The following is a 16,335-nucleotide window of genomic DNA, read 5'->3' on the forward strand; positions in this document are numbered from 1 at the left end:
ATTGTCAGTAGAAACCACATTTGTTTAAGCAAGTCAGCCATATCAGCTATGTTTTTTAAAAAGTCAGTCAGTGAGGTTAAATGAACTGTTTTGCTGCCAGACAAGGCTCTAGTCAGGTGTAGCTGTGGTAAGGATTCACTCTATGGTGCTGAAAAGAAAACTCTTTATGTAGGGAGAACATTATGTAGGCCCTAACCATTTGTGGGCACCGTTTTGGTGCAATTAATGTATTGTTTAGTGTTGTGTTGTGGCTTTACTGGCATGCATCAAACTTTCTTTTTTTTTTTTTTTTACAGTTTGCCCCACCAAGATTTACATGCTAAAATCGCCACTGATAGCAACCATTGAAAATAGAAAACTCGGTCCTCGGGACACCAAGGGGTGCACATTTTGTTTTTTACACTAGCACTACACAGCTGGTTTAAATAATCAACTAATCATCAAGCTTTGAATCAGCTGTGTATTGTTAGGGCAAATAACAAAATGTGCGCCACTTGGTCCCAAGGACTGAGCTTCGATAACACTGGGGTAGGACCATTACAAAAAAAGATTGCAGTATAAGTGCAGTTTAACTTCAGTATGTACTGCATCCAAAATACGTTTTTTTTACTGTAGTAATTTTGCAGTGTAACTGCAATTAGAGTGAAGTATAACTGCAGTTATTCTGCAATTACAGCGTCCAAAATACCAGTCGACTGCAGTTACTGCACTTTTAATGCAGTTTCAAAACTGCAATCTTGTAAGGGGATGTTTGGCTAGCAACTATAGAACCTCCGTCCTAATGACTGGCTTTTGCCCAGACTATATGGTCTGGTGGAAGGATGAAATAAAAATAATTTACAAATTAAAACAATGATATTAATATTTTTTAATATGTTAGCAACCATTTTATAAAAGCAAATTGTAGATAACACCCTCCAAAGGGCTTTTTATTTGCCCTTGCCTTCGCCTCGAACAGCCCTTTGGGAGTTAATTCCCAGGTTCTCATTCCTTATTGCTTAATTAATGCTGTGTGTGAGAGAGGTGGGTGGCAAAGTCAGAGGAAAAACCTGAGGTCAGTTAGGCTGCGTAAACACAAGCAGCCCAATTATGATTGGTCTTTTGACCAATAACACCAGAACTTTTCACATCAGAGCTTTTTCAGAGTTGATCTCATTGGTCAAAAGACCAACTAGTGAAATAAATATCAGAATTGGGCTGCCTGTTTAAATGCAGACTAATTCATCGTTGGACTGCACTTTAAAAGCACTCCTCACAGCAGGAAACACAGCATCAACAAATGCGCATAGTGTTCTGCTATAAGCGCAGCTGTGTGCTTCTACCTTGTAATAAAAGTAATAAGGGTTACGGTAGTTTATTTTAATTTATATAAACATTTAAACAAACAAACATACCACACACATGATTTTAAGAGACCTTAAACTAGAATTCTTCCTATTTATTAGTGTATTTTTGGCACAATGATTACAACCTTACAACCGCATAAACAGTGCAATTTCCTGCTAGAGCGCTCTGATCTCACCCCAAATTCACGATTATCATTGCACCTCCTCCCCTAGCCCTTAGAGTGAACAGAGATGCAAGGGGCCAGGGGTTGTGTCCCAAATTGCACCCTTTCCTATTTAGCGCACTAATTTAGACCAAGGCCCTTAGTGCTCTGGTCAAAAGTAATGCACTATATAGAGCATAGGTAGTCATTTGGGCTGCATCCCCAGTACACGCACAACACTACCATAAGTAAATTATCACATCCTGTCTTTCCTGTGTGACCTTCCTGTTCCTTTGGCTAGATTTATCAAAACACTGACCCACCCACTCTTCAGAAATGACAAGCCTGCCATTCATCATAGTGGTTACTTAAGGCCAAGTGCCTGAGTATGTTTTGAATGGCAAAGTACAGTAAGCCATTTAAATAGGAGGGTTACATTCTTAATGTTGTACAAAAACATCTGAAAAGGTTGAACACCTTATTTTAGTATACTGGGACAATGCACTGAGAGGGTAGAAAAGACAAAGGTCAATATACCAACCACAAGTATAAAATTTACAAAAACACAAGTGAATTATGCATGTAAAATAAACGGCAAGCACATTCTTATAGGACTAGTCTAATTGCCTCCTGCCTCCATTGTAAATCATAATTTGTTGTTAATTGACATGCATGGTTAAAGGTTCAATAACAACAAAAATTTAAATAACAGTTGTAATCTTATGTAGGGTTGCAAAATTCTTGGAACTGTCAATAAATTCTCTGGTTTTCCATTAATCCTGGTTTGAGAATTCTGGATTTCCTGCTTGTTCCCTCCTGATTCTTGGAATCCTCCAGCCCGGATTTTTGGGAAAACCAGGGAATTCCTAGAAAATATGCAAGACTAATCTTATGACGTGATTTTGAACATTGTGTAAAAGGCAGAATAGGAAAATTGGATTCAGTCCACATTTCTTGGCATCTCTATAAACAAATTAATATACGTGCTTGGTGAATAACCTTAAATCAGCATTTCAGCGAAAATACATTTGTATGAAAAAACACATTTGTCAGACAGTCACTGAGAAATAACTGCAATTGCAAGTCGATCAAATCAAGGCAGCTAGCAATCGGACATGATAAAGATATAGAAAAATAATTATTATTTATTTGTTCTTGAGCATACATGATCAATGTTGCCATAAGGATCATAGGGACTGTGTCCAGGAATCTGTCCCAAAAAGCAACCTGTTCCCTATATAGTGAACAGACCCCACAGGGCTCTGGTCAAAAGTTGCACACTATTTAGGGAATAGAGTGCAATTTGGGATGCAACCCCAGGAGGAGTCCCCTGAAAAGAAGCATGTTCTGTTTTGCTGTTTGTTTGGAGGGCCTGTTTTGGCCCTGAAGATCACATCTTGTTGAAACACTCCTTTGCGTTGGTCCACACTTGTATTCCCTGAGAGGGAGAGACAGAGAGAGAGAGAGAGACAGAGAGAGACAGAGAATGTTTCACTTTAGTTTATTATCCATTTCACTTGCTTTGGCAATGTAAACATACGTTTCCAAAACCAATAAATCCATTTGAATTCAAATTGAGAAAGAGAGGGACAGAAAGAAAAAGAGCGAAACAGAGGAATTTAACAGAGGAATTTGTATTATGCAGCACAGTAATACAGTATTTTACGATATATTTGGTATTGATAAAATAACAAAGTATACACATTTACAGGCAGAATACTCAATACATTTTAAGTATCTGTGGGGACGTGTCACCTTTTTACACCTGCTGATCTGCATGATTGCATAGCTAATCAGGGCCTCCTTCAGGTCCCGGTCCTTTTGGTCTTTAAAGTGCTCAATGTCTATCCAGGCAGTCTTCACAAACTCACTGCGGAGAGAGAAAGACTGGCTTTATAACCTTCTCAGATCCTTAAAATTAAAAACAAAAATGGTCAGCTGGTCAACCTCCAAAGCAGCTGATTAAAGCAGCAAATAAAGTGATTCAATTATTACATGGTGGACAATCAAAGGAGGCATAGAGAGAGCGAGAGAGACAGAGGGTTAGAGACAGAAAAATTATGTTGGTTTCTCACTCGCTCTCGGTGTTCTTCTCTTTCACAGCCTCCTCTCCCTCCTCTATCTGCTGTTCTAACACTTGTAACTTAGCCTCCCTCTGCTCTGCAGTCTCCTGGCCAAACAGCTTACTGGTCATCCCCTTCAGTGAGAACGTCCGCACAGTCTGAACACAGGGAAGGAAAGCTCAACATTCCATCTGGTCATTCTTTAAGGTTTGGATAAGCTTCACAGCAACTTTTGACTAAATTGATTTTATTTATGTGCTTGCTATCTGCTATCTATTGCCTCATTATTTGCTGAGGAGCTCCATGTGTCTCTTTAGAAACTGAGGCTATGTCCAAAATGGCACCCTATGCCCCTAAATCAAATCAAACTTTATTTGCCACATGCGCCGAATACAACAAGTGTAGACTTTACTGTGAAATACTTACTTACAAGCCCTTAATCAACAGTGCAGTTCAGGGCCATACAGGCCCTCATTGAAAGTAGTGCACTATATAGGGTGCCATTTGGCATGGGGAGCCATTTGGCATGCAACATGGTTCTCCCTAGCTGTGGAGATGGCTTCAACCTTGTGTGATGACTCACCCCTGTGACCAGCTCCTCCTTCTGCTGTTTCTTAGAGGCTAAGTCCTGTGCAGCCATCTCCAGCTCAAACTGTGTCAACTCATGCTTCCTGCACACTGCCCTGCAGAAACAGAGGCCTTTGCTGATCATCATGGTTGCTACTGGATGTACTGATGCCTAGCTGCTCATCATGGTTGCTACTGTACTATGTAGATGTATGATCATTCTGCACCATACAGTGTCATGAGGGCTGTTCAATAGATTCAATGAGGGGGCTCAGTGAGTTGGAATTCAGTATGCCATTGGCAAAGGTCAACAGTGGTCCACACAGGTCTTTGGCAAGTTGACGTGAGGATGTGAAGCTACCTCCATAACAAGCACAACCCAGAACACAATGACTAGTGATTTGGCATAATGATCTTTCTGTATCTTGGTTGACAATAGGGTTTATAAGGTGATATTTACTTGGCCTACAGCAGCAGTCCTGGTGTTCAGTAGGTGTACTGTACCTTAGTGCCTCAGTATAGAATAGGTACTCCTTCAGCTGATCAGCATAGTGCTCCTCTTCCTCCAGAATATCATCTACAGAAGCAGCATACCTGTAGACAAGAGGGGAGTCCATATGGATACATTTGCTTTACTTGATCACACCATTAAACAGAAGGATGGGGAAACTACATCAGCTCACTAAAGTAAGACTGAAGCACAGAAGCGTCATACCTGCAGGCAAGAGATGGGAGTATGAATACATTTCCTTTAATCCATCACACCCTGTACAGATGGACAAGGAAACATGAATACCATGCAGCAAAGACACCCAAAATACATCCATTCCAGTCAGTAGCTAGGTTTCCATCCAATTGGCAACAGATTTTCATGCGAATAGTAAAAAAATAATCAGCATACGTTTCCATCAAATTGACTTGTTGCAGATAAAAGGCTGTGTGTGATGATGTAGTGCACATAAAAACTTTTGCAGTTAAATTCTGTACCGAATAAAAATACAAGTTAAATGGGTTTCTATCGCATTTTCAATACTGATGGTTTTCTCACAACAAATGATGCATTATAAAGTGTAAGAACGTATTCAGAACCCTTGACTTTTCCCATATTTTGTTACAGCCTTATTCTAAAATGGATAAAAAAAAAAGTTTTATCAATCTACACACAATTCCCCATAATGCCAAGTTAATAACAGGTTTTTAGAAATGTTTGTACATTTTTACAAATAAAAAACCTAAATCACTTTTACATAATTATTCAGACCCTTTACTCAGTACTTTGTTGAAGCACCTTTGGCAGCGATTACAGCCTCGAGTCTTCTTGGCTTGGCACACCTGTATTTGGGGAGTTTCTCCCATTCTTCTCTGCAAATCCTCTCAAGCTCTGACAGGTTGGATGGGGACTGTTGCTGCACAGCTATTTTCAGGTCTCTCCAGAGAAGTTCGATTGGGGTTCTGGACATTCAGAGACTTGTCCCGAAGCCACTCCTGCGTTGTCTTGACTGTGTGCTTAATGTCAATGTCATGTTGGAAGGTGAACCTTCACCGCAGTCTGTGGTCCTGAGCACTCTGGAGCAGGTTTTCATCAAGGATCTCTCTGTACTTTGCCTCGATCCTGACTAGTCTCCCAGTCCCTGCCGCTGAAAAACATCCCCACAGCATGATGCTGCCACCACCATTCTTCACCATGGGGATGATGGCAGGTTTCCTCCAGATGTGACGCTTGGAATTCAATCCAAAGAGTTCAATCTTGGTTTCATCAGACCATAATCTTTTTTCTCATGGTCTGAGTCCTTTAGGTGCCTTTTGGCAAACTCCAAGCGGGCTGTCATGTGCCGTTTACTGAGGAGTGCCTTCCGTCTGGCCACTCTACCACAAAGGCCTGATTGGTGGAGTGCTGCAATGATGGTTGTCATTCTGGAAGGTTCTCCCATCGCCACAGAAGAACTCTAGTGCTCTGTCAGAGTGACCATCGGGTTCTTGGTCAACTCCCTGACCAAGGCCCTTCTCCCCCGATTGCTCAGTTTGGCCGGGTGGCCAGTTCTAGGAAGAGTCTTGGTGGTTACAAACGTTCTCCATTTAAGAATGGTGGAGGCCACTGTGTTCTTGGGGACCTTCAATGCTGCAGAAATGTTTTGGTACCCTTCACCAGATCTGTGCCTCGACACAATCCTGTCTCTGAGCTCTACGGACAATTCCTTCGAACTCATGGCTTGGTTTTTGCTCAGACATGCACTGTCAACTGTGGGACCTTATACACGCAGGTGTGTGCCTTTCCAAATCATGTCCAATCAATGTAATTTACCACAGGTGGACTCCAATGAAGTTGTAGAAACATCTCAAGGATGATCAATGGAAACAGGATGCACCTGAGCTCAATTTCAAGTTTCGTAGCAAAGGGTCTGAATACTTAAATAAGGTATTTCTGTTTTTTATATACATTTACTAAAATTTCTAAAAACCTGTTTTCACTTCGTCATTATGGGGTATTGTGTGTAGTTTGAGGAATGTATTTTTTTATCTATTTTAGAATAAGGCTGTAATGTAACAAAATGTGGAAAAAGCCAACGGGTCTGAATACTTTCCAAAGGCACTGTATAGCAAATATGCCCACTCTGGTCTTGGCACGTGCACTCTTGCCAACAGCTCCTAGATACAGTGTGAGTAGGCTACCTACATGATGACATTATTATAGATGAGTGAGATCATTTTTGTTTGTCAAATGGCAGCTAAGCATCGGTCATCATGTCACCAGAATAAGACCATCGATAGTTATTGGAAAGGAGCATCAAGTTCATCACCGTGCACTTTCACCACTCTGAAGTTCATCATAATTTATTTAATCTGTAGCCTAATAAACTGCATGCTTTTCCAATTCATAGTGGGAGGACAACAACAAATCGCGTGACTCCAAATTTACTTTGATATGATGGTTATTATATCAATATTTTCATCAATTTCCTGCACTTTTGTTTTTATTTCCACACTGTGCCATGCAGGGCTGCATGACATGGGCAAAACATCTACGCCTAACTACTTGGTTAACTGTTGGAATCATGGAAATAGAATGATTATTGAATAGAATGATTAAATATAGTGGGCAGCACCTTGAATACATTGTTGTTTGATATGACAAAAAAATGAATAAGCCAGGGAGAAATTATTGACAGGGGAACCAAAGTGTTGATCAGTGTTTTCAGATGACCCTAATTAGATGTTACATGACATGTTTTCCTACCTTATGTAGCTAGCTAACATATTCATGCTTTGCCTCTAGACGGATTAACGAACCGTCACAAACTATGCACACGATTCAATGAGGCAGAAGTCTGTGTGTTGTGATTCTGGGTGGACAGATGGCTAGCAACAATCACAAGAAACTGCCATGGGGGAATCGTAAGTGGCTTGTTTCATCTTATTATTGATACCATGGCTTGTTTTGAGGTGTTTTGACTGTCATGTCTATGCTAATATGGCAAAAAACAATTCACTAGGTATCTACCAACCAACAACTGTAATAATGTATTTGACAGACATGTATTTTCCTGGTGCAAAGGTATCTATGTTTTCAATAAACATTAGACCCAAATTATAGTTTACATGTTGTCAACAATCTAAGCCAACCCCGTTTATTTTGCCCCTTGCTGAACAACCAACCTGTCTATTCCTCTCTGATTTAGAAGATTGCACCAGCACTGGCACCAGACTGTATTAGATAACTATGTTTGCTCTGACTCTTAGTACATTTATCAAGCTAGCTAGCCAGATTGCCAGAAGATACCGACCCTACTGTTACGCTTGTTTCCACTGAGCTGCACTGGGGTCGGAACAAAATCATGGTTACAGTTTGACACCATGGAATCGGCGCGAGATATGGGTCGGTAAACATACCTCAATGCAGGGATGGGATATGCCACTCTACTCCAAATTTTACCTTACTACACAAGAAGATTCAAATACTGCTAGTTCTACCAGAAAAAAAACTGCCCTTTTCTTCCTCATGCTAGATAGCAGTAGCCATACAGCCATTATGGAATGGGACGTCACGTTGAACAACAAAGGAGCAGATTGGCTGACACTGTCATTCCAAAATGGCTGCGGTGGCTACTGCTAGCTAGCATGATGACTAATAGGGCCGTTTTCTGGGAAATCTAGCAGCACTTCAATCTTCTCAATATATCAGTGTGGTTAAAAGTTACATTTGGAGTAGAGTGGCATATCCCACCGCTGCATTGATGTACGTTTTCCAGCCCATATCTCACCGTAATGGTAGGGTTGGTATCGTCTAGAAAGCTAGCCATATAACTAGCGATTAACTTGCTAAGAAAAGACAAACTAGCAGACAATAGTTTGCAGACAGTAAGATACAAACTAATAGTGTAATTATAAAACGCTTGTGGAAAGCAGCATGTCACCAACATTTTGTTGCATCCATCTGACCATGTATAGACTGCAAAGTGAACAGCAAGAAAGTACTTGTGACTCCGTAGTCGAGCATCTGCTCTCTCCTTGAGTGACGGGGGCAGGGCTTGGTGTGGGAAGGGGCATGCAGCCGTTCTTATTCAGTGCATGCAATAGGAGGTGAGGGAGAAAGACGACTCAAGTAGAAAATAGAGTAAACTCTAAAAACGGACATTACACATGCCAAAATTGTGTATCACATTTAACAAATCAAACATTGAAATATCTTTACAGAAGGTAAAGTTAAAAACCCAAACCGGTCTGTGCATCAATACCGGTGAATATAGTAAATTATAATATAATATATAATCTGGGTGGTTAAAACCCTGAATGCTGATTGGCTGACAGACGTGATATATCAGACCATATACCACAGGTATGACAAAACATTTATTTTTACTGCTCTAATTACGTTGGTGACCAGTTTATAATAGTAATAAGGCACCTCCGGGCTTTGTGGTATATGGCCAATATACCACGGCTAAGGGCTGTATCCAGGCACTACGCTTTGTGTTGTGCATATTGGCCATATACTACAAAGACTCATGCCTTATTGCTTAAATATGGTATACCGCCCAGCCCTACCTGCAGCAAAGAGGAAGAGGAATCTACAAGAATACATCTGCTATATTTCATTACACCCTCTCAGAAGTGAGACTCAAATATCACAGTTTTATAGCTCTGACAGACACCTGACAATGGGTGAGACTGGCTGAGAAATATGATCTGTCTTCACTATGACCATTACCAGAGGCTTAAAAGCTAGGTTGTATATGTCCCAAGTGGCACCCTATTCCTTATTAAGTGCACTACCTTTGACCAGAGCCCTATAGGCCCTGGTCAAAAGTAATGCACTAAATAGAGAATAGGGTGCCATTTGGGAATCAACCGTTGACAGAAATGCTGCCTTTCCTTGGTACGTCTCAGCTGTCCCAGCGCTGTGACCCCTGACCTCTAGAGTTGAGCCTTGCAATCTGGAACCCATCAGTGACAGGGTAGGGGCTAATCATGTTACCACACCAAGGTGTGTGTGTGTGTGTCCAAGGACAGGGCCAAGAACACTTGTGATACTTAAAGAGAACTATACACAGTACCCAAGTTGAAATTAAAAGCCTCTGGCTAGGTGCCAGCCAGTTCTCAGCTGGAACCCAGAACCTTCACAACACAAGTCTCCCCATTCCCCATGGTCGACTACCTGCTACACCAGACCTTGTGCTTGAAACCTGAACTGCTTTCAAATCAAACACGGCAAATGTGTTGTATAGCTTAACTAGGGGAAACCATGTACTATGTAGAGAATTGCTGGGGTGAAGGGGGGTTGTGCAACACATCACTATATCAGCTCCTTCAATGAGCCTGTATGAGGTCTCAGAGGCTAACGAGAGAGACTGGCTTGCGTATGAAATGGCGCCCTATTCACCATATAGTGAACTACCTTTGACCAAGGTACATAGAGAGTCGGGTGCCATTTCAGATGCATCTGCTGACAGGGAGAGAAACTGATGTTGGGGCGGCAGGTAGCCTACTGGTTAGAGCGTTGGACCAGTAACCGAAACGTTGCTGGATCAAATCCCTGAGCTGACAAGGTAAAAATCTGTCGTTCTGCCCCTGAACAAGGCAGTTAACCCACTGTTCCTCGGTAGGTTGACATTGTAAATAAGAATTTGATCTTAACTGCCTTTTCCAGTTAAATAAAGGTTACATTTTTTTATGTCCAGGGGATAGGAGAGGAGGAAAATACTTGTAATACAATAAAGTTGTTCTGGATTTATATGGGAGATTATTGTGTGGTTACATGTCATTAAAAAACAAACACTTACGCATCCATGTGATGACCAGCACTTTGTAGTCCATCTCCCATCTCTTTCTCTATGGCACTCCACTCACTGTCCAACAAGCACAGAGCAGATATTTCACATGAAACAAATATATATTTGACACAAGTCATTACATTGTTCATAGTGCAGCAGCAATACACTTCACCCTTTCTTCCAAACAGAGCACTTGTCTTACCTGAAGACTCGTCCATAGTTTCCATGCACTTTGTACACCCCATACAGTCGATCTGCTACCCTCTGGAGAAAGATTTTGCACAGTTTCTTTGATTCCGCTGCTTCTATTTTTATGTTCTATGTTCTGTGAATTTCTGTACTGTGTAGGGAATAGGGTGTCATATTGGGATGCAACCTAAGTTGTTTGTTACAGCTGTCAGTGTGCTAGTGTTGTCAGTCTAGTAAGTGTGAATATGCTGAGTGTGGCCAGCCTGTGTGTTACAGCCAGCTGTATGTCTAGTCCTAGTCTAGTCATGAAGCTGTGTGTTACAGCTGCAGCAAATCCACTTTTATCAGACAAGACCAGCTGTGTGTTTTATCCTTCTAATGTATGTCAACTTCCAAGCCAGCTCAGGTGTGTATGAAATGGTGCCCTACTCACTGTATGTCTAGTCTAGTCAGTAAAATGCATGTTACAGCTGACAGTATGGGAGTATAGTTAACAAACCTGGGTTCAAATACGATTTGAAATCATTTCAAATACTTTATCTTCGCTTGATTTAGCTTGCCTGGCTCAATGGAACCATATAATAGTTCCAAAACTGGCAGGCTAGGCCAAACACTCAAAGTATTTGAAAGATTTCAAATAGTATTTGACTCAGGTCTGGTAGTCAGTCTAGTCAGTAAGATGTGTGAATATGCTGACAGCTCCCTGTACTCACTGCCCGTACTCTCAGCAGCTGGGAGACTACAGTCTGTAGCTCGTCGCTGTAGTGTTTCAGCTCTGTAAACCGTCTGCAGACGCCAGGGCCAGAGAAGAGCAAGAATTCACCCAATCACTACTTAAATCAACACTTTCTTTCCAGCAAGACAGATAAACAAGACAAGAGTCAATGTTCGAACTTACATTGACCTGATCCAACTCTACTTCCCACACAGTCCCAGAACCAAGTATGGAAGTACATCAAATACAGAGCAAAGGGATGAATAGTAGAGACAGACACATTAAATTAAGTTACAACACATGAAGATGGAAGTGTATGGTTGGCTTCACACAAAAGAAAGTGGTGACAAGAAAACAGTGAATCTGCCCGAAAATGTACTACTTTCAACCAGAGTCCAGTGCACTATATACAGTAGGGTTAGGGTGCTATTTGGGACAGATATTTTATATGGCCTACTTGTCTGGATTCTTCACCCTGAATGCTGCATTCATAGCTTTCAACCTGGAATCAGCCTGTTAAAAAAACAGACCAATAAATTACAAACACATTCATTCCCCCACAGTTTTGTTAGATCAGAGGTCGTTATTGAGGACCTGCATCATTTTAGACAACACTTTACCTTTGAGACCGAAAACATATCAGAATAAATATTACAATTTAAGAGTTGTTTAAAAGAAATCAGAAGTCCTAAATATACATATGCACTATATGCATTTGTTTACACAGATTACAAACTTTACAAACTTCTACATTATTGCACTGCTGTAGTTTGCAAAGTCACATGAGGATTGAGTAAGGTACATCTTATCTAAGAGTTGACATGACAACGCAACCATGATGAGATCATTAAGTGCTGATGGAGAACCTTTGCTTGAAATCCTGTCTCGTACACCATTTCCTTCCATCCTTTTTCCTGTGGGACAGAGAGAGGATGCCGTGTGACTTTGACAAAGACCATCAGAGATAGGAGAGCCTGATGCATGGGGGCACTGGGGGTACACTGTCACACCATCAACTCAAAAGGGCAAAGGTGATCCTTTCAACTACAGCAACACTCACACAACTCTTGTCAGTGAAGAGTTAAGCTGTAGGCCTACTTCACAAGACATTATTTCCACAACACTTCTCAGTGCTACAAAGAAACTGAGTAAGGAAATGGTCCTTGTCTGTGATATCTCTTTTCTGTCAAGGGTATATCCTGTCAAAACCTATGAACAGCACATTTGACTAGCTACTGGTACTGTTGTAGTCTTGAGAGGGAGGAATGTAGGTTTTGCTAACGATTGTTGGATCACTATGGTCCTTGTCACACATAACAAGGGAGTTGGCAAGACAGCACAAACAGATTGGAATCACGCTGGATTCACCCAGTTATGGTGTATAGCAGCTTGGCTACAAAGTCGCTAACTAACCTCAGTGAGGAAGATGTAGAAGATCTTGTCGTTGCAGAGAACTGGGTGGGAGGCTAATCGGAGCAGGAAGTTCTCCAGTCCAACCCTCCTTCTCTCCACAAAGTCTGGGTCCATGTTGTCCGCTGACAGCTTGTGCCACACAATCTCTGCCTGTGAGAAACAGACAAAGAATTACTATTATGTTGATAAGGAGATGGAACACCATTGTCTTTAAGTTAAAACTGGATGCAGTACAGAGCATTATGGGTACTGTAGTTAAGTACATCATGCTACAAATATCACCTCCTAAACTATATTGCACTAATTTATTCCAAGGCATCCTCCTTGTTCTCACATACCCTCTTCTCGGGTAACGGGGCAACAACGACAAAGGGATAGGTGACCAACAAGTAGTTTCTGAGTAGCTCAAACTCGCTGTATCTCCTCCATAAGGAGTCTGGGGCTGGGATTATACCTTCTGTCACAGCATCAACCGGCCTGTCAGAAGAAAGGAAAGGACTGAAGTCATACAACTGCACTTAAATAAGAGTACCAAGTAAATATTTGATACATCTTTTAAAGGGACCAAGGACAGTACTATCCACAATTCTATGAACTCCAATGCTAAAACTTACAGTACCAGTCAAAAGTTTGGACACACCTCAAGGGTCTCAAGGGCTTTTCTTTATTTTTGACTATTTTCTACATTGTAGAATAATAGTGAAGACATCAACATTATGAAATACCACATATGGAATCATATAGTAACCAAAGAAAATTAACAAATCCAAATATATTTAATATTTGAGATTCTTCAAAGTAGCCACCCTTTGCCTTGATGATAGCTTTGCACACTCTTGGCATTCTCTCAACCAGCTTCACCTGGAATGCTTTCCAACAGTCTTGAAAGAGTTCCCACATTTGCTGAGCACTTGTTGGCTGCTTTTCATTCACTCTGCGGTCCAACTCATCCCAAACCATCTCAATTGAGTTGAGATCGGGTGATTGTGGAGGCCAGGTCAACGGATGCAGCACTCCATCACTCTCCTTCTCGGTCAAATAGCCCTTACACGGCCTGGAGGTGTGTTGGGTCATTGTCCGGTTGAAAAACAAATGATAGTCCCACTAAGCACAAACCAGGTGGGATGGAGAGTTGTTGTGGTAGCCATGCTGGTCAAGTGTGCCTTGAATTCCAAATAAATCACAGACAGTGTCACCAGCAAAGCACCCCAACACCATCACACCTCCTCTTCCATGCTTCAAGGTGTGAACCACACATGCGGAGGTCATCCGTTCACCTACTCTGCATCTCAGAAAGATACGGCGGTTGGTACCATCAGACCAAAGAACAGATTTCCACCGGTCTAATGTCCATTGCTCGTGTTTCTCGGCCCAAGCAAGTCTCTTCTTATTATTGGTGTCCTTTAGTAGTGGTTTCTTTGCAGCAATTTGACAATGAAGGCCTGATTCATGCAGTCTCCTCTAAACAGTTGATGTTGAGATGTGTCTGTTACTTGAACTCTTGTGAATTTATTTATTTGGTCTTGAATTTCTGAGACTGATAACTAATGAACTTATCCTCTGCAGCAAAGGTAACTCTGGATCTTCCTTTCCTGTGGCGGTCCTCATAAGTGCCAGTTTCGTCATATCGCTTGATGGTTTTTGCGACTGCACTTGAAGAAACATTCAAAGTTCTTGACATTTTAAGATTGACTGACCTTCATTCCTTAAAGTAATGATGGACTGTCATTTGTCTTTGCTTATTTGAGCTGTTCTTGCCATAATATGGACTTGGTCTTTTACCAAATATGGGCTATCTTCTGTATACCACCCCAACCTTGTCACAACACAACTGCTTGGCTTAAATGCATTAAGAAGGAAAGAAATTCCACAAATGAACTTTTAACAAGGCACACCTGTTAATTGAAATCCATTCCAGGTGACTACTACCAGAAAAACATTGCAATGAGTTGGTGTGTCCAAACCTTTGACTGTATATATAAAGCAAGAGGAGAGTGAGAGACTACTGACAGAGAGAACGGCAGAGAAAGATAGAAGATAGAGAGAGACTTTATAAATATGACGTGGATCCAGCAGCAAATATTCTAGGGAGGAAATGAGAACCCATAATGGTCTGTCTCCACTAATAATCCAAACTGGGACCACAAAGCAGAGAGAGGAGAGGATAACAAGAAAGAAAGAGATGAGCAGAGAAGCGGGAAGAGGAAGGAGAGAAGGCAAAGGAGAGGAGGACTCCATCAGTGGCTGGGGGGCATTCTCCAGTCTAACTGCAATGAGGGCCCGGTTACACCACACTCCCCTCTCAATGGCCAACTGGTGAACAAAGGCCCAGTGTGTGTGTGCACGCGGGCATGTGTGTGCATGAGGAATAGCATGCCCTGCTCCAAGCAGAATAAAAACATATGGTTCTTTTTAAAGACTTGGCCAACAAAAAAATACTACTCTCTGTGGCTGAAAGAGAGTAACCGAACATGAAACCAGTTAATAGTATAGCTAGCTAAAAGTAAGTAAGAAAGCTGGTGTGGTGTGCAGTTTGTGACAAACAAAACCTTTAGATCACATGTTCACAATAAAGTGAGTGTACCCAAGTCACTTTTCTAAAACAGTCAGATGTTAGAATCATTATAGTTAAGGTCAGACCCCCTGTAATAACTGGGATGTGTGTAATTATGTGCAGGTGCAAGGAGGTGTAGGTGTGATTGTGGAAGAAGCTGTTCATGGTGGTGTCACAAAATAGTTGCGCTGGAAGATGTAGGCTATAACAATCATCATTCACACAGATGATTCAGAGCTGATGAGACATATTTACCGTGTCTCAATTAGGTAAACAGTGTATATCTCCTGCATGTTGACTGTATTCTTCCCAGTCCTTTTCTCTGCCTCTCCAACGCTGATCTCCATCTTTCTTAGAAGACTAGTCCATTTCTCAATCTCGACCATCTAGAAGAGGATATTTCACAAGTCATAACATGGTAACAATACCATAATGAAGTATAATTTGATGTTGTTTACATGCAATATGGGGCATCAATATTGGTAGCTAAAGCTGATCCCAGATTAAAATAAGTACTGTATCGTTAGCGAAGTCCTTTAACTTTGTATCAGAACAAAGTTGTGTGCTAGCAAGCTAGCTCCTGGTAAAATGATCAAGCAAACCATGTTAAGAAGAACAATCTAGCTAACTTTCCTCTGCGTCGACATTACAATGATTTAACTTTTAGCTGTCTTTTCCTGCACAGCCTGCTAGCTGCTGTTGACTCGGTGACAGTAGGGCTCTCTCGCGAAACTCCGTGGATTGATAAGGCCTGCAGTACTACTGTCTGTAGCTAGAAAACCCAATTCATTCAACAGGCTCAATAAGTATCAAAATCCAAATTCCTCACTTTTTTTTTTGTTTACAATAAGAATAGGTTTGAAGCTATACCGTGTTTTTAATGTTGTTCTCTAGTTCTGCCGGTGTGAGGTCGGTGTTCCCGATCACCGCTATTTCCTCGGGTCCCGAGTCTGCCATCATCTCTTCCTGAGTTTTTCCTTGTTAGCAATGTAGCAGACAGGCAGAAACTCGCATGCGCACTTTAACCCTTTTCTTTTCCCAACCTCAACTCACCTGAGTGTCATGAGAAAGATCAG

At 41.4% G+C, this 16,335-nt stretch overlaps 1 protein-coding gene across 1 annotated transcript; it reads right to left on the reverse strand.

The window, feature by feature from the left end:
• Positions 1-272: 272 nt before the first annotated feature.
• Positions 273-16,269, reverse strand: LOC139401489 (sorting nexin 4). Its single transcript, XM_071145704.1, has 14 exons — positions 16,130-16,269; positions 15,515-15,645; positions 13,044-13,182; positions 12,706-12,855; positions 12,159-12,206; positions 11,750-11,805; positions 11,291-11,363; positions 10,591-10,652; positions 10,398-10,463; positions 4,624-4,713; positions 4,136-4,235; positions 3,565-3,710; positions 3,245-3,359; positions 273-2,927 (listed from the first exon to the last, which is right to left on the reverse strand). Exons 1-14 carry the CDS (start codon positions 16,217-16,219, stop codon positions 2,880-2,882), a joined length of 1,314 nt encoding a protein of 437 aa, XP_071001805.1. The 5' UTR covers positions 16,220-16,269; the 3' UTR covers positions 273-2,879.
• Positions 16,270-16,335: the final 66 nt, after the last annotated feature.

Source organism: Oncorhynchus clarkii, chromosome 3, assembly GCF_045791955.1.
Source record: "Oncorhynchus clarkii lewisi isolate Uvic-CL-2024 chromosome 3, UVic_Ocla_1.0, whole genome shotgun sequence".
In the NCBI taxonomy this organism is placed as follows: Eukaryota; Metazoa; Chordata; class Actinopteri; order Salmoniformes; family Salmonidae; genus Oncorhynchus; species Oncorhynchus clarkii.

Excerpts from the sequence above, each read along its gene's own strand:
- LOC139401489 (XM_071145704.1), bottom strand. The coding sequence starts at position 16,219 with ATGATGGCAGACTCGGGACCCGAGGAAATAGCGGTGATCGGGAACACC. Across the intron at positions 12,207-12,705 it reads TCTACATCTTCCTCACTGAG|GAAAAAGGATGGAAGGAAAT; the intron begins GTTAGTTAGCGA and ends TCTGTCCCACAG. Across the intron at positions 3,360-3,564 it reads GAGAAGAACACCGAGAGCGA|TGAGTTTGTGAAGACTGCCT; the intron begins GTGAGAAACCAA and ends CTCTCTCCGCAG.